At 37.9% G+C, this 25,835-nt stretch overlaps 1 protein-coding gene across 3 annotated transcripts in view; it reads right to left on the bottom strand.

The window, feature by feature from the left end:
• Positions 1-2,524: 2,524 nt before the first annotated feature.
• Positions 2,525-25,835, bottom strand: part of LOC127626143 (ras association domain-containing protein 5-like) — a 57,708-nt gene continuing 34,397 nt past the window's right edge. For 2 of the 3 annotated variants that reach the window (XM_052101719.1, XM_052101720.1), the window contains exons 3-6: positions 8,605-8,715; positions 8,207-8,489; positions 7,999-8,114; positions 2,525-5,267 (exon numbers count right to left, since the gene is read on the bottom strand). In XM_052101719.1, coding sequence (XP_051957679.1) covers positions 5,115-5,267; positions 7,999-8,114; positions 8,207-8,489; positions 8,605-8,715 — 663 coding nt within the window. In that variant the 3' untranslated portion in view covers positions 2,525-5,114. Of the gene's footprint in view, positions 5,268-7,998; positions 8,115-8,206; positions 8,490-8,604; positions 8,716-23,539; positions 24,286-25,835 lie in introns of those variants that run through there. The other variant, XM_052101721.1, reaches the window with a different exon arrangement.

Genomic DNA, 25,835 nt, shown 5'->3' with positions numbered 1-25,835 from the left:
TCTACGCTTAAAATTGCCTTGGAAAGTCTGGTGTTGACAAACTCTTTACAGCCCAGATATCGACACTGCTAAGAGTGCATATAGGGGTGTCAGAGGTGACATGGTGAGACATGTCAAACTAAATTGGGTGTGCTTACAATGGTGCTGTGGCCATAGTATGCTATGATTAGCCACCAGTCTTAGGAGAAGCTGAGACCTGTCTGTATTTGTGTCTTTAAATGACATATTGTATTTGTTTTCAGGTTGACCTCTCTAGCAGATTGGACAGGTGTGTCCAATAGCACCTCATGAGGGGGTCTTAAACATTATGATGGACACTCATAACTGCTATCTGTTTGTGATCACTTGAAACATTTCTGGGAGCAAGTCTTTCCAAATACGGGCATGCTGTTGAAACTGCTGGTAGATTGTACTGACTGTTTATTTAAAGCGTGGAGCCAGTTCGGACCAAGTTTGTAACTGAATGTAATTAACATGTTTTCTTGTAATATGCCATGTGCACACAGACGTGCATAATGTTTACAAGTACACGTGCACTCTCTGACCCTTGAAACTTGTGTTTAATGCTCTTTGTGCCATGCACATGACATATAAGTCAACATACTTCTCATAGTTAAATGATGGAATCATGTTGGTTAAAATTTGTGAGGGAAAACTTTAGGTAAGTTTATATGATTTAGCAATGCAGCAAAGTTTTGTGCACTATATCTATATATTAACCTATCCTATAATTAATACAACTATTGTTATACCACAAATAACCTTTGGTTATTAACTACTTGCACTTGAAACAAACTCTTTGTATAGGAACTGTAAGATTAGGCTTCCCTCTACTGGTTGTGCATGACTTGTGCAACCAATCATATTAAACTAGGATACATATTAATCCACTTTTTTCTTTTCTGTATGTAGTAAATCGTAATAAACTATTAACATCAAAAAATTTTCACATTCTTGACTGAGATTTTGCTTTTAATTTGAGCTTAAATAATACAGTGGCAAGAAAATGTATGTGAAGCCTTTGGAATTAGCTGGTTTCCTGCATTAATCGCTCATAAAATGTGATCTCATCTTCATCATTCACAAGTATAGACAAACACAGTGTTTTAGCTTAAGCTAACAACACACAAAATATTATAATATTTCATGTCTTCACAGAACACAGCCCATTAAACATTAACAGTGCTGTGGAAAAATTAAGTGAACCCTTGAATTTTATAACTGGTCGATCCTCCTTTTGCAGCAATAGCCTCAACCAAACATTCCCATTAGCTGTGGATTAGATCAGCACAATGTTCGGAAGGAATTTTGGACCATTCTTCCTTACAGAACTGCTTCAGCTCAGCCATATTCTTAGGATATCTGGTGTGAACGGCTCTCTTGAAGTAATTCCATAGCATCTCTATTGCGATGGCCTTTTTTTCTTCCCAAACAATTCAGCCTTATTTGTCATCAGTCCTCAAAACATTTTCCCAGAAGCGTTTTGGAGTGTCAAGGTGATCTTTGGCAAATTTCAGGCATGCAGCAACGTTTTTGTTGAAAAACAGCACCTTCCTTCATGGTCTCCTGCCATGGACACCATGCCTGTTTAATGTTTTCCGAGTATTAGATGCATGAACAGAGATGTTAACCAGTTCCAGAGAATTCTTCAAGTCTTTAGCTCTCACTCTTGGGTTCTTTTTATTTATTTATTTATTTATTTACTTCATTGAGCATTCTGTGGCATGCCCTTTGAGTCATCTTGGCTGGAAGGCCCCTTCTAGGGAGAGAAGCCACAGTACTAAATAATCTCCATTTCAAGAAAATGTGTCTAACTGTGGACAGATGAATATCTAAGCTCTTCAAGATAACGTTGTAACCCTTTCCAGCTTTATGCAAAGCAACAATTATTGATCGTAGGTCTTCGGAGATCTCTTTTTGCGAGGCATGGTCCACGTCTGCAGATGCTTCTTTTAAATAGCAAACTAAACATTTTTGAGTGCTTTTTATCAATCAAAGTAGCTCTAACCCACACCTCCATTCTCAGTTCATTAATTGGATATCAGGTTTGCCGACTCCCTGACTCTGAGCTTTTTATTTTGTCCTCTTTAGCCTAGGGATTCACTTACTTTTCCACAACACTGTTAATGTTTAAAGGGATGTCTTTAATAAAGACATTAAAAATTATCATTATTTGTGTGATGTCAGCGCAAGCATGTTGTGACTTTAATGAAGTTGAGATCACATTTTATGAGCAATTAATGCAGAAAACCTGCCAATTCCAAAGGGTTCACATACTTTGTCTTGCTAATGTAAATTAAAATATATGTGTTTGATTTTTTTGTAGTCGTACGCACCTTTGATAAACAGACAGGAAATGTAGGTAAAGTCAGGCATCTCACTTGCTATTCAAAATATGTATTTACAGAATTTTAGGAACCCAAGTAAGTGGCCTAATTTACTGTATATCAGTTTAAATAAAAATGATAATAAAATGAATAAATTGTACTATACATTTCAGTCAATCGCACTTGTCGACATTAAAGGATGACCTTTTATTTTATTCTTCAGTATATTTTCAGCTTTACAGATATTTTAAACATTTTATACTCTGAAACAAAAAGATTGGCAATAGTACTAATTTGTCCACATACTCAAATTTACACACACTAAAAGTGAACCAAAAATAAATTAAACAAACACGCACAAACATACACACTCTTCAATATTTTAAACACTATTCCCAAAAAGTCCCACATGAACTTGATGGCTTGAAATGAAAAGCACCTGGCTATTGCCACTGCCACTGTGTGGAATCTCTCAGCATGTGGGGTTATAGGGGCATACATCTAGAGCATATGTACAGTACACAGTCAAAAATAAGCTACACAGAGACTAAAGGCACTGCCAGCAGGAATATGGCTGTCAGGGAAAAGCAGCCCAAGCAGACATACCAAACACCTGCCTCTTGCTCAAGATCAAATCAAACATGTTGAGTACAAGGTTAGAGTGATTCACATGGAAACTTATGACTCTGATGTGCCATCTCTATAAACATTCCTCTTAATGTGTGCTCAACCCTAATAAAAACCAAACTCTTACCATTCGAAATCATAACCCAGACCTCTGCAATGATAAAACAGACATAAATGCTTGCCAGAGATGTCCAATTAAATCGATCTGTTTATAACTCCATACATCATTAAAGGAGCACTCTGTAATTTTCTTTGCTAATTGCTAAACTTCTAGACAGAGGGAAATGCTAATAGAAGAATAGTATTTTTGAAAAATATGATTAAAATTATCACGAAATATGAAAGAAAAAGCTGCTTTATTCTACATACTGTATTGTGCGGGGTGCACATTCATGTCGAGGTGATCCCTTTTAAATCGTACGCTTTCACTCGTGGAATAAATGAATTATGGCTGACAGTGAATAGTGCATTTTTACATCAACAACATCGGTAACTGTTTATGCTGCATCTATGCTAATCGCTGAAATGTTACAGAGTGCCCCTTCAAGCTATGGGACTTACCTGTGCTTCTATGGTAAACAATATAACGGTGACTTGAACATCAAATTGAAAGGTTCAAAGTAGGAATGAACAATTTGGTACTTCTGAATGATAATCACAATCCATAATGGCATCCATAAATTAACCCAGTGTCATAGACAAATTGAATTCACATGCATCTCTTGTTCCAAGGATTGACGGTACATCATTTTCAGAGAAAGATACATGCATAAAAACATAATTCCCTTTATAAATGCATTATTTATCAAAGCAAAAAAGGAAAGGAGTGTCTCATATCCCAATTACAGATATAATATGAATTACTGTATATACTGGCTGACCAGTGTATTATTTGCATGCCTTTGATGGTGTGCAAACAATACACACTACTTAAAAAATAAATAAACAGGAAGATCTCTTAATTGCCTTTGTGAGGAGTTTTTTTTTGTTGTTGTTGTAATGAAATAACCAAGGGACTTGTCCTATTGTACTTTGTTGTAATATAGATTCAGATCCTAGAAAATACAACACATTTGCCCAAGTATCTAGTACATATCCCACAATCTAACATGAATATTATGTATATTATATATTATGTGTTAAAAGCTGAACTGATAAACAGAGCACACAATGTAGCTTGTGTGAACTGAACAATCCTCAAGTCCACTGATTTTCCCTGCACGATACATTAAGCACTGGTTGCTTACGTGAGATGCTCATGTGATTTATCAGTGCTGAGTCTGAATGTTGCTACAAGCTTTGACACATGAACAAATGAGCCCTCTTTTCAGAATAACAGTCTGCATGGGTGCTTTTCACATTTCTAGGAGATTCAGCTCAAAATGTTTGTAACTGGGAATGCACAGAAGCTGTATAGATGACATAGAGTATCCATTGCTGTGGGTCTTTACCATAATGGCCATCCCAAAGAGAAGAGCAGCCATTTTGTTACATGAAATAGAAGGGGCGTAGATTTCCGTGGGGTCTATGTAACCAAACCTTGACTGGATCCCAACAGAATTAAGTTGCAGGCTGAAACACTTTCAGTAAACTACAGTACAAGTTAGACAATCTCAAGTATAAAGAGTATAATTCAAGAGAGTGAAAGTTGTCTTTTTTACAGTAATAAGCATGTTATTACTATTTATTAACCATGTATATTCCCTGATAGAGGACATACGCTAGACACAAGCAGAGAGACCAAAGGGAAAGTCATGCTTTAAGTAACACTTGCAGTAGCAGCAATAGCAGCAGCATGTAAAAAAAACAAAAAAAAAAAACATAACAGACAGACTTGATGGGTTGATGTAAAAACAACAAGAAAAAACAAATGAATCCCAATTAAATATCAAAAAGCATGACTGCCAGACACATACTCCTGGCCTTTAAACAGTGTGCCATTTCCACAGAGAAAGATTACTCTTTTAGCTCCAACCTCCTCTTTGTCTTGGTCATGTTTTGCACTCTTTTCCCCCTTTGGTGGCCAAAGATCACAAAGACATGCTAAGAGCTTCAACAGAGTCCTGAGTGGAGGGTTTGTAAATTAGTCTGTTGGGCTACTGGTCCTCCAGGCTGGCCCTGTGTTGCCTAAATGGGGCAAGAGAGAGTAATTGTCCTGCATTAGCCTGGTTTGCCCTGAACTTTACAAAGAGCCTGCAACAATTTCTCCTTGTAGGCAGCGTAACGCTGCTCCACCAGCCGCATGCGATCCTTCTCTTCCTTATCTAGGATGATTAGGAAATTCTGCAGCTCTGGGACTGAGAATGCATGCCACTGGAAAAGAAAGAGAGAAGAGACATTATTAAAGTCATCGTGAAATGAAGTTCGCTAACTATTATAGCACAGATTTAGGTTAAATTCTAAATTCTAAATAAGCACTAAATTCTGATAGGATGAGGATAACATTTTAAGTTGTTGTAAAATGCTGATAAATTCCCACCAGTGACTACACATTATTTATGCATCAAGTTGTTGTGTTGAGTTAAAAGCACTATAGTGATGCTAACACCCTGTCTACACCAGATATATATACACACACACACACACACACGTAGTGTTTCCATGTTTTATGGGGACTTTCCATAGACATAATGGTTTTTATACTGTACAAACTTTATATTCTATCCCCTAAACCTAACCCTACCCCTAAACCTAACCCTCACAGAAAACTTTCTGCATTTTTACATTTTCAAAAAACATAATTTAGTATGATTTATAAGCTGTTTTCCTCATGGGGACCGACAAAATGTCCCCACAAGGTCAAAAATTTCGGGTTTTACTATCCTTATGGGGACATTTGGTCCCCACAAAGTGATAAACGCCAGCACACACACACACACACACACACACACACACACACACCTGCTTGTTCAATTTAATTATTTTGAATTAACTAAAGCAACACAATTTGAACGTTTTGTACCAACTTGATTTCATTGCATTCTATCCAGTTCATTTTGTAAACCAGAAGTTTAGTTAATCTATTTGAGTTGGGACTAAATGAATACTTTTTGTGGTGTTAATGTAGCATTGATAAAACTGGGCCAGGGATTTTCATTTACCAGTATGCTTTGCAAGAGTAAAGTAAAAAGTTTGTGTTACTTATTTATTGTGTATTTGTGCAAGATAAATATAAAGGGGGATACTTGTTAGTGTTTAATGTTTTGTTATTTTGAGATTTAGAAGAGGTTCTGTAATTTTGGAGTTTTGGGAGCTCCAGCTAACGATGAGTATAAGTAGATGTAGCACATTCAAATTGATTGCTCGCTTGGCTGAACAATTGCTGTGCTAACCATTGAGAATACTACACTATCTCACACTTTAGCACTTCAAACCAGCATGTATTTAGCATGCTTACATTCACTTTTACTAGTTAGTACATTAAGAAATAAGAGATTTATCTGAGTTACATTGACATATATAATTTAGTTGGGTTTACCCAATTTAACTAGGTTCTATCTACACAAAATCTTTGCGTTGAAATGACATAGTAATTTTAAATTAAGCAAAATTATTTCAAACACGTGGAACCACAGTCTACAACTGAATCAAGTTCAGCCAAACAACAATTTTTTTTTTATAATCAATGATGCAGTCTGTTGCAGAGTGTCGCGTTGGTGCGACTGTAAACTGATGCCCAGTTATATTGCTGATGCACTGCAGAGTTACTCCAGCAACTTTACTATCCCATCCATCGGAAATAAAATGGTTTTACTTACAAAATATCATCTGTTTGAATGTGTTTGCTTTGAATTTTGTTAGATACATATTTAAATAACGTCTGACTGCTACATTAAAGCCAGCTTTTGATCATCTTTTGTTTCTAACCACATTACATTATATTTATTTTAGCAAAAATAAATTTACAATAATAATTATATAGTAAGTAGTTGTTTAAACCAGTGGATTTCAGTTGGAAAAAGTAGGATATTTTATAATTTTCCCATTTAACCATTGATAAAGTCTTCTCAAGCTCCAGCTATCTGCACGTCATTTAGACGCATAAATAGCCTCATGCCATTGCGTCACATCAACAGACATGCCAGAAGCAGACAGGGTCCACACTAATCCATTATTTTCTGAGAGAGCAGTTATTTTGCTACATTCACACCTATAGTTATACCTTATTTCCATATTATTACACCACTTATATTATTTCCTCCATTAAAATTTGAGACTTTGGGAAACACTCTCTATTTTGGAAAAAAGCCAAACGTTTTCAAACTGAATAGTGTAAATGTGGCCAGAGTAACTGTATTACTTGGTGGAAGAATTGGTTATTCAAATTATTATTACTATTAAATACAATAGTATCTTGAACAGTTTTATAAAAGCAATAAGCTACTCGAGTCTGTGTGTTACAGTGATTTTACCACGGGTAAGGAGGTTTTAGGCACTCCACTTCATGTCATGCTTAAGTCCTTCCATCCTACTGATGAGATGTTAAACCGAGGTCCTGACTCTCTGTGGTTATTAAAAATCCCAGGACACTTCTCGAAAAGAGTAGGGGTATAACCCCGGCGTCCTGGCCAAATTCCCCCATTGGCCCTTCTCAATCAAGGCCTCCTAATAATCCCCATCCATTAATTGGCTCTATCACTCCACACCCTCCTCTTCACCAATAGCTGGTGTGTGTGGTCAGCATACTGGCGCACTATGGCTGCCGTCACATTATCCAGGTGGATGCTGCACACTGGTGGTGGTTGAGGAGAGTCCCCTGTTCCATGTGTAAAGCGCTTTGAGTGTAGTGTCAGAAAAGTTCTATATAAATGTAACATTAATTAATTCATTAAGAATGCTTCTTTACCTGTAGTAAAATCACTAACACTTGGCCTGTTATGGCTTATTGCTTTTCAAGTGAAGCGGGATATTCAAAGGAAAGAAATTCAGGAAGGGATGCACAATGAGACCAGAAAGTAGTATTGAGAAAGTAAATGGTCAATTTTGAGTCCATGCGGACTCAATATTAAATCAATATTACAAAATAGCTGTTGGAATAGCTCACCTCCACCTCGCCAGTCTCGTTTTCCTTAAGAACAAAAGTCAAGTTCTCTAGATCAGGACCCGCTAACAGCCTCAAGTAGAGCGGACACTCTGATAACGGCAACTTTTGGAAAAGATCTGACAAAACAAGCAAACAACACATTAATTTTGCATGATATTAACGTATATTTCATCTTCATTTAACCATTCAGACGTGCTCAGTTGCTCACCCTGGCTATCGCGTCGTGTCTGGCGGTAAAGGGCAAACTTGCGTGGGTTATCCTGTACCATGAACTTCTTTAGCAGGCCCTGGATGACCTCACTGACCGTGGTGGTACTGCTGATATGTATCTGCTTAACAGCATTGCTGGGCAGGTAGAAGGATGTGCGTTTATCTGAACTATCAGAAGAGGAACATGGTCCTGGTAAGTTCCCATCCACAGAGAGTACAGTCACGGGCCTGCGCAACTTTAAATAAACCTTTATGAAACCAGTGTATGTGCCATCTGTGCCCTGAAGAAAGACAAAGGAACTTCTATCAGAGCTTATTACATTCAAAAGATAAGTCTTCATTCTCAGATTACAAAATGATGTTTTGTATGCACAAATGCTTTATATAAAAACTCACTAATTTCATTCCATTCTCGGTCACTTTGGAGTTGTAGTCCTCAATTTTTGCTTTGATTTCTTCTTCTGTGAGAGATGTTGCCTTTTCCTCCTCTTCCTCTCTTGTGACATTCTACAACCAAGAAAATACACAGTGCATAAAAGGTCACAGAAATGCATTTTGTCAACACAGAAGAGGCCTTGTACAGTCCTAAAGTACTATTTGAAAAGGCCATCAGCATCAATATCACACAAAAGCTAATTTTGTTTTGTGTAGCTAGCTAGAGACATTATGAATGTGTCATGGCATAACTTGACAGCTTTGGGTACAGATAGATTGACGTAGAGGAACTGCTCTGATTGTGCTCTTAGCCAATTCTTTGGTGAACTTTGCTTTGCAAACAAATAGTTCCTCTGAATTAGATTGTCTATTTATTTACTTCCATTTAATGTAGAGAGAGCAGAATGTCTCTCAGAAAGGTGGAGGGAAGGGCTGATTGCTGCTGAGATTAGAGAAGACATTTATGTGTTCAAGATAACAGGTTATCTGCCCATCACAAGAGGCCATTTCATTATACACTCACCGCCATTTTATTAGGTACACCTGTACATCTACATATGCATGCGATTATCTAATCAGCCAATCATGTGGCAGCAGTGTAATGTATAAAATCATTCAGATATGGGTCAGGAGCTTCAGTTAATGTTCACATCAACCATCAGAATGGGAAAAATGTGATCTCAGTGATTTCAACCATGGCATTCAAGGCAACCATGGCAAACCAGGCTGTGTTGAGTATTTCTGTAACAGCTGATCTCCTGGGATTTTCATGCACAACAGTCTCTAGAGTGTAAAGAGAATGGTCTGAAAAACAAAAAACATCCAGCGAGCTGCAAATTGGTGGGTGAAAACGGCTTGTTAATTACAGAGGTCAGAGGAGAATGGCCAGACTGGTCCAAGCTGACTGGAAGGTGACAATAACCCAAATAAACACGCATTACAACAGTGCTATGAAGAAAAGCATTTTTTGAGGCGGATGGGCTACCACAGCAGAAGACCCATCCGGGCACCACTACTGTTAGCTTAGAACAGGCTGCAGTGGGCAAAAGCTCACCAAAACTGTACAGTAGATGACTGGAAAAAAAAAAAAAAAAAAAAAAATCGCCTGGTCTGACAAATCTGGATCTCTGCTAAGGTACACAAATGGTAGGCCCACCGCAGCCTCAGTTTTCTGATCTTGACTGACGGAAGTGGAACCCGACATGGCCTTCTGCTGTTGTAGCCCATCCACCTCATGGTTTGAAGTGCTGTGCATTCTGAAATGCAATTCTGATAACTACAATTGTACAGAGGGGTTATATAAGTTACCATAGTCTGTCAGCTTGAACATGTCTGGCCATTCTACGTTGACCTCTCTCATCAACAAGGCATTTCCGTTCACAGGACTGTCACTCACTGGTTGTTTTTTGCACCGTTCTCTATACACTAGAGACTGTTATGCATGAAAATCCCAGGAGATTAGCAGTTAAAAAAAATCCTCAAACCAGCCCGCCTGGCACCAACAATCATGCTACGGTCAAAATCACTGAGATCACATTGAGTGTACATGGTGCTTATATGGTGAAAATAATTGCACATGAGGGGCATTTTTACAACATTATGTTAAATCCATATTGAACATTACATGGAAGTATGAGAGATCCTTCACATTCTTTTAAAGTAAATGAAATAACTTCTGCTCACAATAGTAAAACTTGAATTAAAAGGAATATTGTGGGTTCATTAGAGGTTAAGCTCAATCAGCAGTACTTTTGGCATATGTTGATTACAAAAAAATAAACAAATAAAGAAAAATTCAACATGTAACTCCTTTTCTTTATAAAAAAAATCTGGGTTACAGTGAGGCACTTAAAATAGAAGAATGGGGCCAATCCATGCACGTTAAAATACCCACCGTTTCAAAACTATAGCCACAAAACTATATGCGTGCTAACATGATTTAGTGTGATAAAATCGCTTACTATCCATTTCTGTGTAGTTTTATCAAACTGAAACTTCGTTGCCATGACGGCGTAATGCTGTAAACCCTAAAACCCTAAAATGACAAACAACTTAAAACTTGTGTATTATTTGAGCTGTAAACAGAAGAATTAATGTAAGTACTTTTATAAATTTACATGCTTCACTTCTGCCTTGAAACCCTCTAAAAATTAGCCAAAAATTAACCATTGTAAATGTAACCTCATTTGTTATTTTTTACGGAAGGACGAGTTGAAATAATGTTTTTGTGGTAATCAACATTATGGCACAAATGCCATATTCTTTTAATATTTTATGAACAGATTGCTCAAGCACGTGTGTTCTGGGTGGTTGCTAGGAAGGTACACAATAACTTCTATAGACATTATAGAAGCAGTTTGACAGCTTCTTTAAAGTCTATTCATTTACAAAAGGCAGATTTACTGGAGAATTGTGTTGCTGACTGTGCCAAACTTTAGTACTTATTTATATTGATCAAACTCCAGGGGTCATTGTCACTCAGTGAGCTGTAGATACCCATAAGTGTGTGTTTGAAACTGTTGCTGTCATTTTGTATACACAGTGTCTGTCGAGACCGCTTTAAACATAGAGGAAACAGGTTTATCTATACAGGAGGTGGAGTCTTTACACAGAAATGTTTGCTGCAATAATGGTCACTGAGGAGTGCTCTACTGATCTACAATGATTAATCAATAAGCACAACTGAAAGAAACACTTTTCATAAAGAATGTTTGCATGTTCAAACCCCCAAGGATGTTCAATTTGTCCCTCTTATCCACGACAATAAAAGAGAAGGAAGAAAGTGGTGGGTTCAACAATCAAACAATAATGTTCCTCTGTGATGGGGTGGAAATAATCATATCTGAAATTAAAGGGATGTTCACACAAAAAGTTAAATTCTGTTATCATTTACTTGCCTACATGTCATTCCAAACCTCTTCCACAGAAAAGATGATGTTAGGCAGAATGTTCAGCCTCACTCACCATTGACTTCTATTGCATCTTTTTTCCATAAATTGAAAGTGAATGGTGACTAAGGCTGTCAGTCTTTAACATTTTGCCTAATATTTCATATTGTGTTCATATGGGTTTGCAACAACATGGGTGAGAATTAGTAAATTAATATTTTGAGGGAACTATCCCTTTAAGCACCCTACTCCTGCTTCTGATGAGCATTGAAATGACAAAATCTTAATATGTTACATATTGTCCTCAATGCAGTATGAGCAGAAATAAAGGGAGAAAGACGAAGATATGTGACACTGATTATTCCGTCATCTCCAGTGACTGAAAGAAACCGTCCTCATGGAGGAGGTATTCTAGGGGGTTGACATGCAGTGCAGTTGCTGAGCAAGCCTTAGCAACAAAGATTCAGACTGGGGTATTTTTAGCTACTAGCTGCATCCTCCGTAATGCACTCAAAGTGAGTTTCTCTCTTCTTTTTTCTGGGACGAAAGAATAAGAATGAAAAAAGTGGGATCATTTATTCATGGAGATCCCTGGAGCATCAGCATGTTAGCGCCATGTCTCATTGAGCAGAACACACACACACACACACACACACACACACACACACACACACACACACACACACACACACACACACACACACACACACACACACACACACACACACACACACACACACACACACACACACACACACACACGGCTGAACAGAGAGGAAAGAGAATCTGAACCCTTAGCAGATAAATTAACTCCTGCTCAGCCCAATTCAGGGTTAATTTGTGGCACCTCGTACACATCTTTCATTTATGCTATACCCAGTACATACGTTTTGTAGTTAGGGTCACGTCATGACACATTCGCATATACAGAAGCAAAGTATCCGAAAACTTTACTTACACAATCACACATATCGTCACCTTCCTAAAATAATGTCCCAAGTCATGTTTGCCTAAATCGTCTTCTCATGATGCTGGCCACCTCTGCTAAAATTTCTGAAAAAAATGACTTAGGACATTATTATAGGAAGGGGACGATATATAGTGTTTACCCTATTGCAAATGAGTAATCTCAAGATCACTCTAGCCATGTTTAACACACCTGACCTCAATAAACAAATTAAAGGGATAGTTCACCCAAATAAGAAATTTCTGCCATCAACTCATTTAGTATCAACCCCATTTGACTTTTTTTTTCTTAATTTTTGGGTGAGCCATCCCTTTAAGCACAGGCCCACATACTAGAGATGGATAAAAGGTTAAAACCATATGGGTAGTAAGTTGAGAAATTATTTCAAATGACAGCAAGGCAAGACAGGAAATGTGCAATGGTTTCTGCACTTGTAATGTTGCATCATGTGGTATGTGGTGCCATGAAAGAACTGCCTCGGCAAATGAAGCGGCACAAAATCGTCAATGAGGGGGAAAAATGGGTCTAAATGTCACACTAGCATCTACAAAGCATGAGATTCTCTTCTGGTTGGTAAAAAAAACAAAAACACAGCAACCATGCTCTCACCATATCTGGCTAAGAGCTCCTGTGACAAGAGTTTGACAACTATCTCAAGGCCTGTGCACACTCCCTTTAATATTTATTAATTCACTTCTTAAAATTTCTCTCCACCTGCTTTAAAAAACGTATTTTTTTGGTTTAAACCAGTGACAATGTTCAAAGACCATCTGGGTAATTGAAACATGTCCAGGTCATATTTCACTCTAAAATCAAAAGAAAAATAAGAAAATTGTTTGTGTGGAAATAGAAATGGAAAAAAATGAGCGGGGGAAAAAAAAAAAAAAACAGAAAAAGAAAAACCGATTCAGGGGACAGACCCTTTTATTTAGTCAATCGGAAGCCCTCTTTGCTTGTGAATTATTTTACATGTTTGGGAATGCTGACATCAGGTTGATTGACATCAGACATTGGTGGGAGGGTTTTTAGAGAGAGGGTGTATGGTTAAAATCTTTCTACTTAGTGACATTTTTTATAATGTTAATATTTTCATAGGAATATAAACAGAAAATATATATAAATAATATAAACTTTGTATTTTCTGTATGCAAAATATCCCACACTTTATTAAACAATTAATTTTCAATGATTTTTTTCATGACCTTTTCATGCGTTTGCGATTACTGAATACAGTTTGTTAAAAATAATTTTGAGTGAGACTTATTTGCAATGGAATCATGTAAAACAGATTTTTGAACTGTATTGACTCATTGAAAATAACCGACTCAAAACCTCACAAATTGAACATCAACATTTTACTCCACACAAGAGCAATATCTAGCTAATGAAATATTTTAAAGCAGAGAAAATCTAGAAAATGTATTCACTAAGGATATTTTTGTGAAATCTGACATTTTATTCATTTTCATTACATATCCAGGTTTGGACAACACAATTTCAAGTTTTTCATGACTTTGAAAACCACCTTTTGTTAGTTTCTTTCTTTTTTTCTTCTTATTTAGATTTTGGCATGAAATACAGTATTTTTTAAAGAAAGCCTACATGAAATTCAAGTTTTAAGAGAAAAAGACACAGAAAACAGATTTCTGTGGCACCCTCTTCCTTTTCCCAACAGGTTCAGTCCCTTGGTGCACACAACCAAAATCTCTCAGGAATTCCTGTATTTGTGACAGGAGGACCGTGGGCTGCTAAAAATATCTTTCTCCCTCCCCTTCTCATCCAAGCATTTCCAAAGCATAGAAAGTGGCCTTTTGGAACAATGAAGTCAAACAATGGAGACCATTCTGAATTCAAGTTTTTCTACTGAAGGTCTCATTGACATACAGTTGAAGTCACAAGTTTATATACACCTTAGCCAAATATATTTAAACTCAGTTTCTCACAATTCCTGACATTTAATAATAGAAAACATTCCCCTCTTAGGTCAGTTAGGATTGCTACTTTATTTTAAGAATAAAGTGAAATGTCAGAATAATCGTTTAGATTTATTTCAGCTTTTATTTCTTTCATCACATTCCCAGTGGGTCAGAAGTTTACATACACTTTGTTAGTATTTGGTAGCATTGTCTTTAAACTGTTTAACTTGGGTCAGACATTTTGGGCAGCCTTCCACAAGCTTCTCACAATAAGTTGCTGGAATTTTGGCCCATTCATCAAAGACAAAACTGGTGTAACAGAGTCAGGTTTGTAGGCATCCTTGCTCGCACATGCTTTTTCAGTTCTGCCCACAAATGTTCTATCGGACTGAGGTCAGGGCTTTGTGATGGCGACTCCAGTACCTTGGCTCTGTTGTCCTTAAGCCATTTTACCACAACTTTGAAGGTATGCTTGGGGTCATTGTCCATTTGGGAGACCAATTTGCGACAGAGCTTTAACTTCATGGCTGATGTTTTGAGATTTTGACATGGTGTTCTGCATCTTGCAAGCCTCACCCTTTTTCCTCCAAAAATAATGATGGTCATTATGGGCAAAAAGATCTTCCAAAAAGAAAGATCTTTGTCCCCATGTGCACTGGCAAACTCTAGTCTGGCTTTTTTATGGCGATTTTGGAGCATTGGCTTCTTCCTTGCGGAGCATCCTTTTTGATTATGTTGATATGGGGCTCGTTTTACTGTGGATATAGATACTTGTCTACCTGTTTCCTCCAGCATCTTCACAAGGTCCTTTGCTGTCATTCTGGGATTGATTTTCACTTTTTGCACCAAACTACGTTCATCTCTAGGAGACAGGATGGGTCTCCTTCCTGAGCAGTATGATGGCTGCATGGTCCCATGGTGTATACACTTGCACACTATTGTTTGTACAAATGAACGTGGTACCTTCAGGCATTTGGAAATTGCTCCTAAGGATGAACCTTCCTTGTGAAGGCACACAATTTTTTTTATGAGGTCTTGGCTGATAACTTTTGATTTTCCCATGATGTCAAGCAAAGAGGCACAGAGTTTGAAGGTAGGTCTTAAAATACATCATCAGGTACACCTCCAATTCATTGAACCTCCTATTATAAGCTAATTGTTTAAAGGCTTGACATGATTCTCTGGAACTTTACAAGCTTCTTAAAGGCACAGTTAACTTGGTGTATTTACACTTCTGACCCACTGGAATTGTGATAGTCAATTAAAAGAAAAGCAATCTGTCTGTAAACAATTTTTGGAAAAATGACTTAAAGGTAGATGTCCTTGAGAGTTTGCTAATATTAAATCTGTGGAGTGGTTAAAAAACAAGTTTTAATGACTTCAACCTAAGTGTATGTAAACTTCTGACTTTAACTGTATATACCAATCAGCCACAACAGTAAAAGCATCTGTCTAATAATGCATAGGTCCCCCTTGTGCCGCCAAAACAGCACCAACCCACATCTCAGAATAGCCATTCACAAATATGCTGCTCAAAGGATGTTTTTGGCACCATTCTGAGTAAATTCTAGAGACTGTTGTGTGTGAAAATCCCAGGAGATCAGCAGTTACAGAAATACTAAAACCAGCCCATCGGGCACCAACAATCATACCATGCCAAATCATGGAGATCAATTTTTTTCCCCATTCTAATGGTTGATGTGAACATTAAATGAAGCACCTGACCCGTATCTGCCTGATTTTATGCACTGCACTGCACTGCTGCCACACAATTGGTTGATTAGATAAATCACACTGATGATTGTTGGTGCCAGATGGGTTGGTTTGAGTATTTCTGTAACTGCTGATATCCTGGGATTTTCACACACATCAGTCTCTAGAATTACTCAGAATGTTGCCAAAAACAAAAAACATCCAGTGAGGGGTAGTTCTGCAGACAGAAATGCCTTGTTGATGAGAGAGGTCAACAGAGAATGGCCAGATTGGTTTGAACTGACAAAGTCTACGGTAACTCAGATAACCACTCTGTACAATTGTGGTGAAAAGAATAGCATTCCGAGATGCGGTTGACGCCATTTTGGCGGCACGAGGGGGACCTACACAATATTAGGCAGGTGATTTTAAATGTTGTGGCTGATCGGTGTATGCACATACTTCTAGTACATGACCGCAAGTTCGCAACTCACGTATGGTGACATATTTTCCAGTGAAATGTAGAGCAGGACCTGATTTTATCCACAGGGATTTGATTGGGCCATGAAAAGTGGGCATTCCATCCCAGAATGGAGCCAGGTGACTGGAGGGGATTGGTTAAAACAAAAGAAAGTGAAATTGCTGATGTCACCAGAAAAAGTAGTTTTACAGTTATTACATTAGATTATGAAGATTTTTTCTTTAATATAATATGGACAGATACATTATTTAGTGAGTAAACAGAAATCACTTTAAGACCGTGCACCCCGCAAGAGGGAAGAATTCTTGCTATAACAATCTGCGAGTGAAGGTCATAATTCAAGTGCACATGTGTTTGAACAGTGTACATGTGTGTACGAGATGGTATATTGATGAGAGAACAGGTTCATGCTGGAGAAAACAGTGCAAGTGTGTATATTTGAGAGCGTGGGAGTTGTAATTGGAATAAAAAAGGGCATCATAAGCATGTGTGTGTGAGATTGTAAGTGGGTGGATTAAGCGTGGGATATTGTATCTCCAGTCGATTCACTCATCTTTTTTGCTAACTGTATCTCATGTCATTCAGGGAGATGGCCCAGTTCTGTGCGCACACACACAAAACAAGTTCAGTATACCATGGCCCAGAGACAAACCTCATCACAAGAGGTTAAAAAAAAACCTTGGCATGCAAAACCTGATTAGTTCTTTCCGGGTTATATTTTCCAGCTTTGAGACCTCCAACACTCTGAGTCAAACCTGAAATACTTCCCCATATTCTGCATCATGCACTACCACTGTAGTATAATCTAACCTGCCAAGCAAAATGCACCAACATAAATGTATAGGATCTACAGAGGGGCCTGAAAGTCTGTGATCACTAGTAAAATAAACTTCCATTTAGCATTTTCAAGATTGATACAGCTTTTTTAATTACAAATGTTATTATCAGCATAGCAAGTGACAAGTTAAACTGAAAATGTTAAATAGCTCTTAAAGCCATTTAAAAGTACAAAACAAGCCCACTTGGTACCTGTGATAGAAAGCAAGAATTTTTTAGCCTATGTAGGGTGCATTTTAATTACCACAGAAGCACGTCAAATCTTAACCATCACCAAAACACAGATTAAGACGTTTTTGTCTGCAAGCTCTTATCATGTGGAGTTCAAAGTGGATCATGAATTCTTCATGATTGCTGGAACAAAGCGGATAGCCAGTCCGCCAGCAGATTAAAATTGTATAAGATATTAAGAGATTTACTGCCCATTACAATGAAAATGCAACCTACACTATGGGAAGTCTAGTTCTTTCAATTCGTAAACTTCCAAATTAGACTTTGGGAAACATTTGATGTTACCTGAATTGGTGCCGTTTTAGTGCATTTCTATCTTTATACTGTGGAAGGCTTTGCTTGGTAAATGTTAATATAGCATTATCTTGTATAGTGTTTTCTTTCCTAAGATGGAAATAAATGCATTTTAACAAAAAAGAAGAATATATATGGTCAAACATCTGCACTTTCAAAATCTGCGATTAATCACAATTAAACATTTAAGCAACATATGTATAATATCTTAACCACTCAAATGAGATGAAGACTCAGTTGACCTTTATTTAACAAGAAAAAAGCAGTTTTAGCTATTCTACGTGAAAAGGGTCCCTTCATGGGGGCTGCCATGTTCAAATAACATGACCAGCCAAATACAACTTGCTTAAATCTCAATGAACACTTTCACTCAATAATTAAATTAATCATGACTTACTGTGAATAGTAAACTTTTACATTGGCTTTGGTAACTTTATTTATCCCAAAACTTTCTCTTTGTTTCCAGGTTTCAATTACATTTTGAATACAACATTTTCAATATGGACTCTAGCTAACTGTGGGGTTTTGATTTCCCTCCAAATTTGAGACAGAGCCGATCTGAGAAACCTGTGATTTTTGCAGTGAGTGAACAGATCTGAAATCAAACAAGAACCGGATATCCTGCTAATGCACAAAAAGCGTTGTGTGGCAGACAGCATAACTTTCCAGAAGATTCCTTGTGGTAGATCGACAAGGTATTAGGCTTGGCACAATATTTTTTTGATACTTAGGAAACAATATAAGGCCCAGAGAAAAGTGGGAAAAGGCTTGCGTTGAGCAAATAAACAGATAAAACCTTGCCTCTATGAGTTCATGAGTGGAGCATTTGAACAATACGGCTTCCTCTTTTGAAAAATGTCTTTTCATTGTTAAAAACTCCAGCCTATTCTTTCAAACAGTAACTGCATTTTTTATTTAGAGTTAAACAAACAGAGGAAAGAAAATCATCTAAAGCATAAGTAAAGGGTGTTACCCATGTACACAACTCTGCCCTGGGGCACGACCTGAGTAAATATCAACTTACAGAGCTTACATCACATGAGAGAGAAGGGCACGGCTGTAAACGATACCTGAGTGACATCTTCAAATCATCACTGCATGTCAAGCAGGTGTTCTTAAGCGTGACACATGACTACTCAGACTGATTAGGGAACACAATGCCAGTCGTGTCAATTTCAGGCAATGAACAAGCCATCTATGCATGCACCTGTAGAATGACTGTGATACATCAATCTACATCTGTTTAATGGCACAGATACTGAACATTCCAGTTTTTAGTGTGAGTATTATTATAAAAAAAAAAAAGAAAGTTCTACAGGAAGTTAGAGTTGCAAGCTGTAGTGAACATTAGCAGACAGCCCTAACATTCAGGAGGAAGTCTTTTTACACATTGTTGTGTGTGCACTAGTGTTGAATGGAAATGGAGTCCCACCCCAAACATACGCCATTGGTTGAGCCAATGTCGCTGTGTCGGACTGGTCGGGATGCTCAAACAAACATAGTGATGTCTCCATAGCGCCACAGAGCCAGAATGTTACACTTTTTGGGTGAATCGACCCACAAATGCCTTACTTATATTAAACAGCACACTTGAGCTTTAACAGATATTGCAGATTGTTATGGCTTTATTAATGTCTTGTTTATGCATAGATGTGTGATTCTTAGTCCTGCATTTCAAAGCAGCTACAGTTCATATTTTTTGTAAGGCCTTTGGTGCCAACAGGAAGTTAGATGGCATTTATCAGCTTCATTTTTAAAGATTTAAATGACTTGAAATTATATTTTTTCCTCTCTTCCCTCACTGCCGCAGTATAAGAATGATGCCTTGCGTTCTGCTCCCTCCCACACATTTCATATGTGCACTCATTCTCTCTCTCTCTCTCTCTCTCTCATTACTGGGTCAAGTGTGCAGCAGGAGACCTCCCTCCCACTCTGTAGCCCTGCACAAATGCATATCCCATCATCTACATGCCTGGATAAACAGCGTGGATCATCAACAGAGTCTACACCATCAAGATACTCCCCTGTAAACATAAGCTCAAAACTATCCATTCACTCTCATGCACATACAAACGCATTTGATAATGTGTATGATCTTAATGAAGGTCTTAATTATCTACGCAGTGTGCTGTTTGTTTTAAGCAATATTTCCTAATGACATCTCTATAGCAATTTTGATACACGCAATCAGCACTTCTATGATGGATATCATTTAAACACCTATTATAGTAAGGCAAAATAAGAAAGGCATTCTCCTCGACTCATTTTGCTGTAGCATCCTAGGTAAGTAGCCATTTGGAGAAGCGCCACCACATCGGCAAAGCGAAAGCAAACTAGATATTACAATAGGTAGTATTCACTTCAGTACGGTTTATGAGATGGCCCATAACTTACATTACACCAAAACTCAGAACAAATTGGCTAATGTTTACATGACTTTCCCTATTCAAATGTTATTGTCACCCTGGCTGCCCATGAAGAGGAAGGAATTTAATTTGGCTGAAGGAAACCAGAGACAGTGATCTAGCGTGATCGCTGCTAACATTTCCAAAACCGATTAATCAGTGCCGATAGTTGCCTTTTGGAATGCTTTTTTAGAATGGATAGTTGCTTTATTCCTCATAAATAAACCTCATCTGGTGAAATTAAAGCTATGAAAAGCTTAATTTGTTAAATAGTTACATAGAGAGCATTGTAACCGAGCAAAGTCTCAATCATTTTTCAAATAAAAGTTCCGGTGTATTTCAGGGTTGTTTATAGTTAAAAGTCCCATATTATGTCCCAAATCTTAATTTTCTGGTAATTATTGAAATTTTGGTTGCACAATACACTACTTTTAGAATTTTATTCAATTTGGACTCTTGTAGCCTCAATGTATGTGGACGTCAGAGTAAGGAAAGACTAAGAACTCTTCATCTATATCACTCATCATTCTATAAACCGATTAAAAACAAATAAATAAAATCGCCTGATAAATCGTTTTTTGGCATTTTCAACCACCTTAGTTATCGGTATCGGCAAAATCCACTGTCAGTTGACCTATAGTTATAGCCCTGCTCTGACTAATTATTGAATGGATAAGAAATGCAGTTTATTAAAAAGGCACTACAGGCAGTTTTCTTTATCCATTAGCAATACTGCCATGTGCTTTTAGTTTAAAAGCCGTGTACTATGTTTTACGAAGTCATATAAATAGGAAGTGCATTATTGATTTATAGACCAATATTAATCCCATAACTCACAAGAAGAACATGCACATTAAACTGAGAACGTCAGCAAATTGCCCATTTATCTACTCCTAGGGTTACAGCATCAGTTACTTTCTGTGTGGTTTTAACTGCCTGGTCAAACTGCTCTCAATTTGTGTCCAGTAAAAACAAAGCAAAATACAAAAACATGTCTTATAATTGTCTGTCACACAACAGATAAAAATACAAGTAGCACCCTGCTCTTAGCAACATGATATAGAAACAATCTACACTAGGTTCATGCAACACACTGATAACTACACAAAAAAACTTTGAAACTCAAACATTGTGCATTGAATGCCCTCAAACTGGTACCTCGCGTTGAGTCCAGATGATAACAGGATGAATAATTCACATCCTGGAGAGTGCTTTGGGAGCTCTTCCAAACCTGATACCACAGTGAGTGATGTAAGTCTGGTGAGCTCAGGTAAGGAAGTAAAGTTTGAAGTGTTTGAGGACAACTGGTTTAGATGCATCTGACATGTGCATATGTCTGGAGCAATTGTCTGTTCCAATTAGTCATGAATACCAATCAGACCACGACAGAAGCTAAATCTAAGTCTAAGATTGAGAGGACTAACAGGACGCCAGTCAAAATACTGAGCAATGTAAAATAACAAATTCACAAATTCAGGGAAGAACAAACCTTTCTGGCACAATCAGCAGCCATTTCATTCCCTCACAGCATTAGAAAGCTCTGAGGGTGTGAGTGTACAATATGTACACTGTTGTGTTAGAGAAGAGTGTCTATAGTGAACATCAAGATACATTATGTAACTAATGAGTTAAAAGTAAAACCGCATCGTAGAGTAATCCACATCAACGTTTTTATGTGGATGATATACTGAATCAATCTCACCAATTGAGGATGAGCAAATTAATGAACCTAAGCTGTACAGAAAACGAAACATATACATCTGTCAGGACATTCAGTACTTCAAATTGATTGTGAAATAGGCCTACTTTACTCTTATCCATCTCAAAGTTTGAAAAAGAGACCTAAAACGCTTTTTCAACAATAAAACCTTTCATAAGAGCATATGATACATTTAGTAAATAAGTAACCTTGACACAAAAGTGGAAATTCCCTCCTACTAACACTTTTGAACAGTCACCCCCCAGTCTGAGTCAACCTTAAAAATGTTGCCTTAACCTTATCTGCTCATTTCAAGAATGGCAAACCCAAACACATTATGCACAGTGTTTCAAGTACATTACTTAAAACTAGGGTAAGTCTAAGCTTTCAGTCAGGCAGGTGTGCCAAAGTCACTGCTGCCATGAGAAGTATGTTCCCTTGCTGTCAAATAATAATGCAATTAAACACATTTGTTTCTTTATGAAGTCAAGCGAGTCCTTCAGAGAACTCTTCATTTATATCAGTGTTTGCAGACACCCTATACAGGGGAAGTTTCCACTGACAATTTCATAGGCAAAGCTCTTGTTCTACTGTACAGCCCATCTAATCTTACCATAACAGTCTCAACAATGAGTGCATTTAAATGCAGGATCTTGCATCAATTATGCTTAATAACCTGACAACGTTTAAGATCATGTAAGTGACTTACTGTGTTCTTTTATTGGAGAAAGTTCTCAAACTGCTTAAGCAAAAATCGATCGGCACACATACATTTTTGTCCATTACCTACAACACATTTACAGACGTTTTAGTGCATGCCTTGTGTGCATGCCTGTTTACATTTAGAATTGGAGAAAATCCAGAAATCCTCTCCACAATCACGTGAGGTTTGAAATCGATGGGTTATTTGCTCTTTTGACATCAAAACATAAACAGTTATCCATCCAACAATTGTGCACATTGGATTAGCTGAGTGAGTTGTGTACATGCAGAATGAAGTCAGGGTAACAGCCAAAAATCTACATGTGCTGATCGGTTTTTGCTTAAACCATTTAAGATTTTATGCAGATAAAGGGAAATCGCTTAAGCATAATCAGTGCAACATCATGCATGTAAACACACTTAATGTCGCTTAAGCATAAATGGTGCAAGATTGTGCATGTAATGCTGAACAAAAGGGTGATCTCAAACACAAAAGAGATGGCAAATATTATCACACTAAACATATTCTTGTTACAGCTTTTCGCATGGAAACCAATCAGGTGAAAAACCTGTTCTAAATGCATGCATAGCATGCTATGAAAAATTCTCACAATTCAGCAGTTCATGAATTGTTAGGCACTTGAGAAACTTCAAGAACAATGCTGTTTCACTTCCATACAAACTTCCATGAGGTGCTTCTCGTTTCTTGATTTGGGTGTGAATGTGCTTGCTCTCGGTACCTCAAAACCCTCACAATCCCATTTGCTTTGGCTTCATACACTACCTTAGGTACTTGCTTGGCCTGTGGCCGGTGGAAAAAAGAGGTCTTGGCAGTGAAGAAGGTGAAGTCATCGCTCTCTTCGTCCAGGCTGCAGTACCCACTGCTCATGCTATTGCTGCCAGTCATTTGCAGGGAAGGATCCAGTTTGGGGGACTCTGTGTCCACCCTTTGCGGGGCTTCAGGTGACCAAACGCACCATTCCAGGCTCCAGGGTAGGGAAGGGGAGGATGGGCGGGGAGCAGGGGACCACAACTTCAGGTGAAGGGCCAGAGCTCCACGTGCCACCGGAAACACGGTGCAGAAATTCAAGAGTGCTGTCACTCAGCGGCGCGCACTTTCCAAGGAGCGCGCGTAACTGTTGCAGCCGATAAATGATGCCTAGTTCCACAGGTGACAAACTGGCAGTGGTTAAAAAAGTAGGTTCTCTCGCTTGTTTAATCAACAGTTCAGTGTTTGAAATCCACAAAAAAATTAAAAATAAGAGCACAATTTGCCCATTAGAAGAGAAAATAAGCCCAGGGTTGAAGCAAGCATGTCACTGCACATGAATTGCTTGTACTGGCGTCTACCAACTCAAACACAGTCACACAGGATTGCAGTCAAAAGGCTCCTGAGCGCTGAAGATCTGGTTAATGTTGTGTGAACGTTGCACAGACATTGTGAATATTCCTTCAGCTGACTGAGATGGATGCTCCAGTCCACAGTGAGGCTACGGCAGATGCTAGAAAGAAGAGAGAATATCAAACTGCTTCTTACAGCCTCACAGTGACTGAAAGAACTGGTGTACTGCACCTCCCTCCCTTCCTCCTCCTCTCACACCAACGTGCGCAGGCTCTCTCTTGCTTGCACTACCATCTGTGGTTGGATCTGTTATCTGCCTATGAGCTTGCGCAAACACCCTCCTCCCCCCTCCACTATCGCTCTTCCTGCATGAAACTGCTCTTTGCTCAACTTAAGGCACTTCCTAGGGAGTGTGCATTTGTGAGAGAGCTCTCTGCATATTTTTTAGAGCCTATTTTACATAGCATCTGATTTGCAAAGTGCATCAGGCAGTCCCTGATGTCAGGCAGCATGAATCAAGAGTATTGTTAATGCAACTGTAACATTAATACATACAGGCTTTCAAAAGAAGAAAAAAAAAAGCCTTTGTATTTCTTTCAATAAAATACACATCAATGGAATAAACATTTAAAGGGGTCATTTCATGCATTTTTTTACTTCGTTATTTTCATTGAGGTGCACTTATAAATTTAGTAAAGGTTTTTGCACAAAAAACATTCATAGTATAAAATTAACCTTTTCCACCCTGTCTCTGGCCCAGTGTCTGAAACACTTGGTTTTCTGTGCTGTCCCCTTTAAGACTTGATTGTACACTCCCACTGTGTTATGATTGGCTAACATTTCTGAAGTGCAAACACCCCCCTCCGACATTACTGGAACTGAAACATGCAAGTGATTTACAAAATCCCCTGAAAGCACACAGTCCAGGCAATCATTAATAGCTATATGTTCTAATTTATGTGAACCACGATATCAAACTACTACAGTTGTTCACACTGCACTGTGACGTCACAATGTAGCCAACTTCAAAACAAGTCAATTTTGCAGAGTATAAATCATAAATGCTCTTTTTGGACTGGAAGGAAGTTTTGAGTTCTGAAACTCACAGCATGTTTTTATAGTACAATGACCTAATATTAAGGAAAATTTGATTCCTCATTACATGACTCCTTTAAAAGCCATAGGTACAATTCAAAAGGCCTTAGCTGAACATCCTGTTGAACTGTATATGAATAATTTATCATACTTTACAGTCTTTCCACTGTGACTTTGCTTTTTATTCACTTTCACACAAAATCACAGGTACTATTGCGGTTTATGGCTGTATAAACATACTTTTTCACTCCATTACTTACCCTGCTATGTTGTTATATCAAAACACATAATTTGAAAAACATTTTAATGCTTGAATTACAGACCAACCTACATTTACACCATTTATTCCATTGTGATTAGCTTGCGTGGTAGCTCACCTGATGAAGTGTTGGACATTGCCAAATAAATTTCGACAGCATCTAAATCAAAAAGATCATTAATTAAAGCTGAGCACACACACACACACACACACACACACACACACACACACACACACACACACACACACACACACACACACACACACACACACACACACACACACACACACACACACACACACACACACCATTACAAGACCATCAAGACATTAAATGTACACTTTCTGTGAAGGTTAAAATTAAAGCGACATCTGATCCTTATT

The sequence above is a fragment of the Xyrauchen texanus genome, chromosome 32, assembly GCF_025860055.1.
Source record: "Xyrauchen texanus isolate HMW12.3.18 chromosome 32, RBS_HiC_50CHRs, whole genome shotgun sequence".
Classification (NCBI taxonomy): Eukaryota; Metazoa; Chordata; class Actinopteri; order Cypriniformes; family Catostomidae; genus Xyrauchen; species Xyrauchen texanus.
This window is presented reverse-complemented; position numbering and strand designations above follow the sequence as displayed.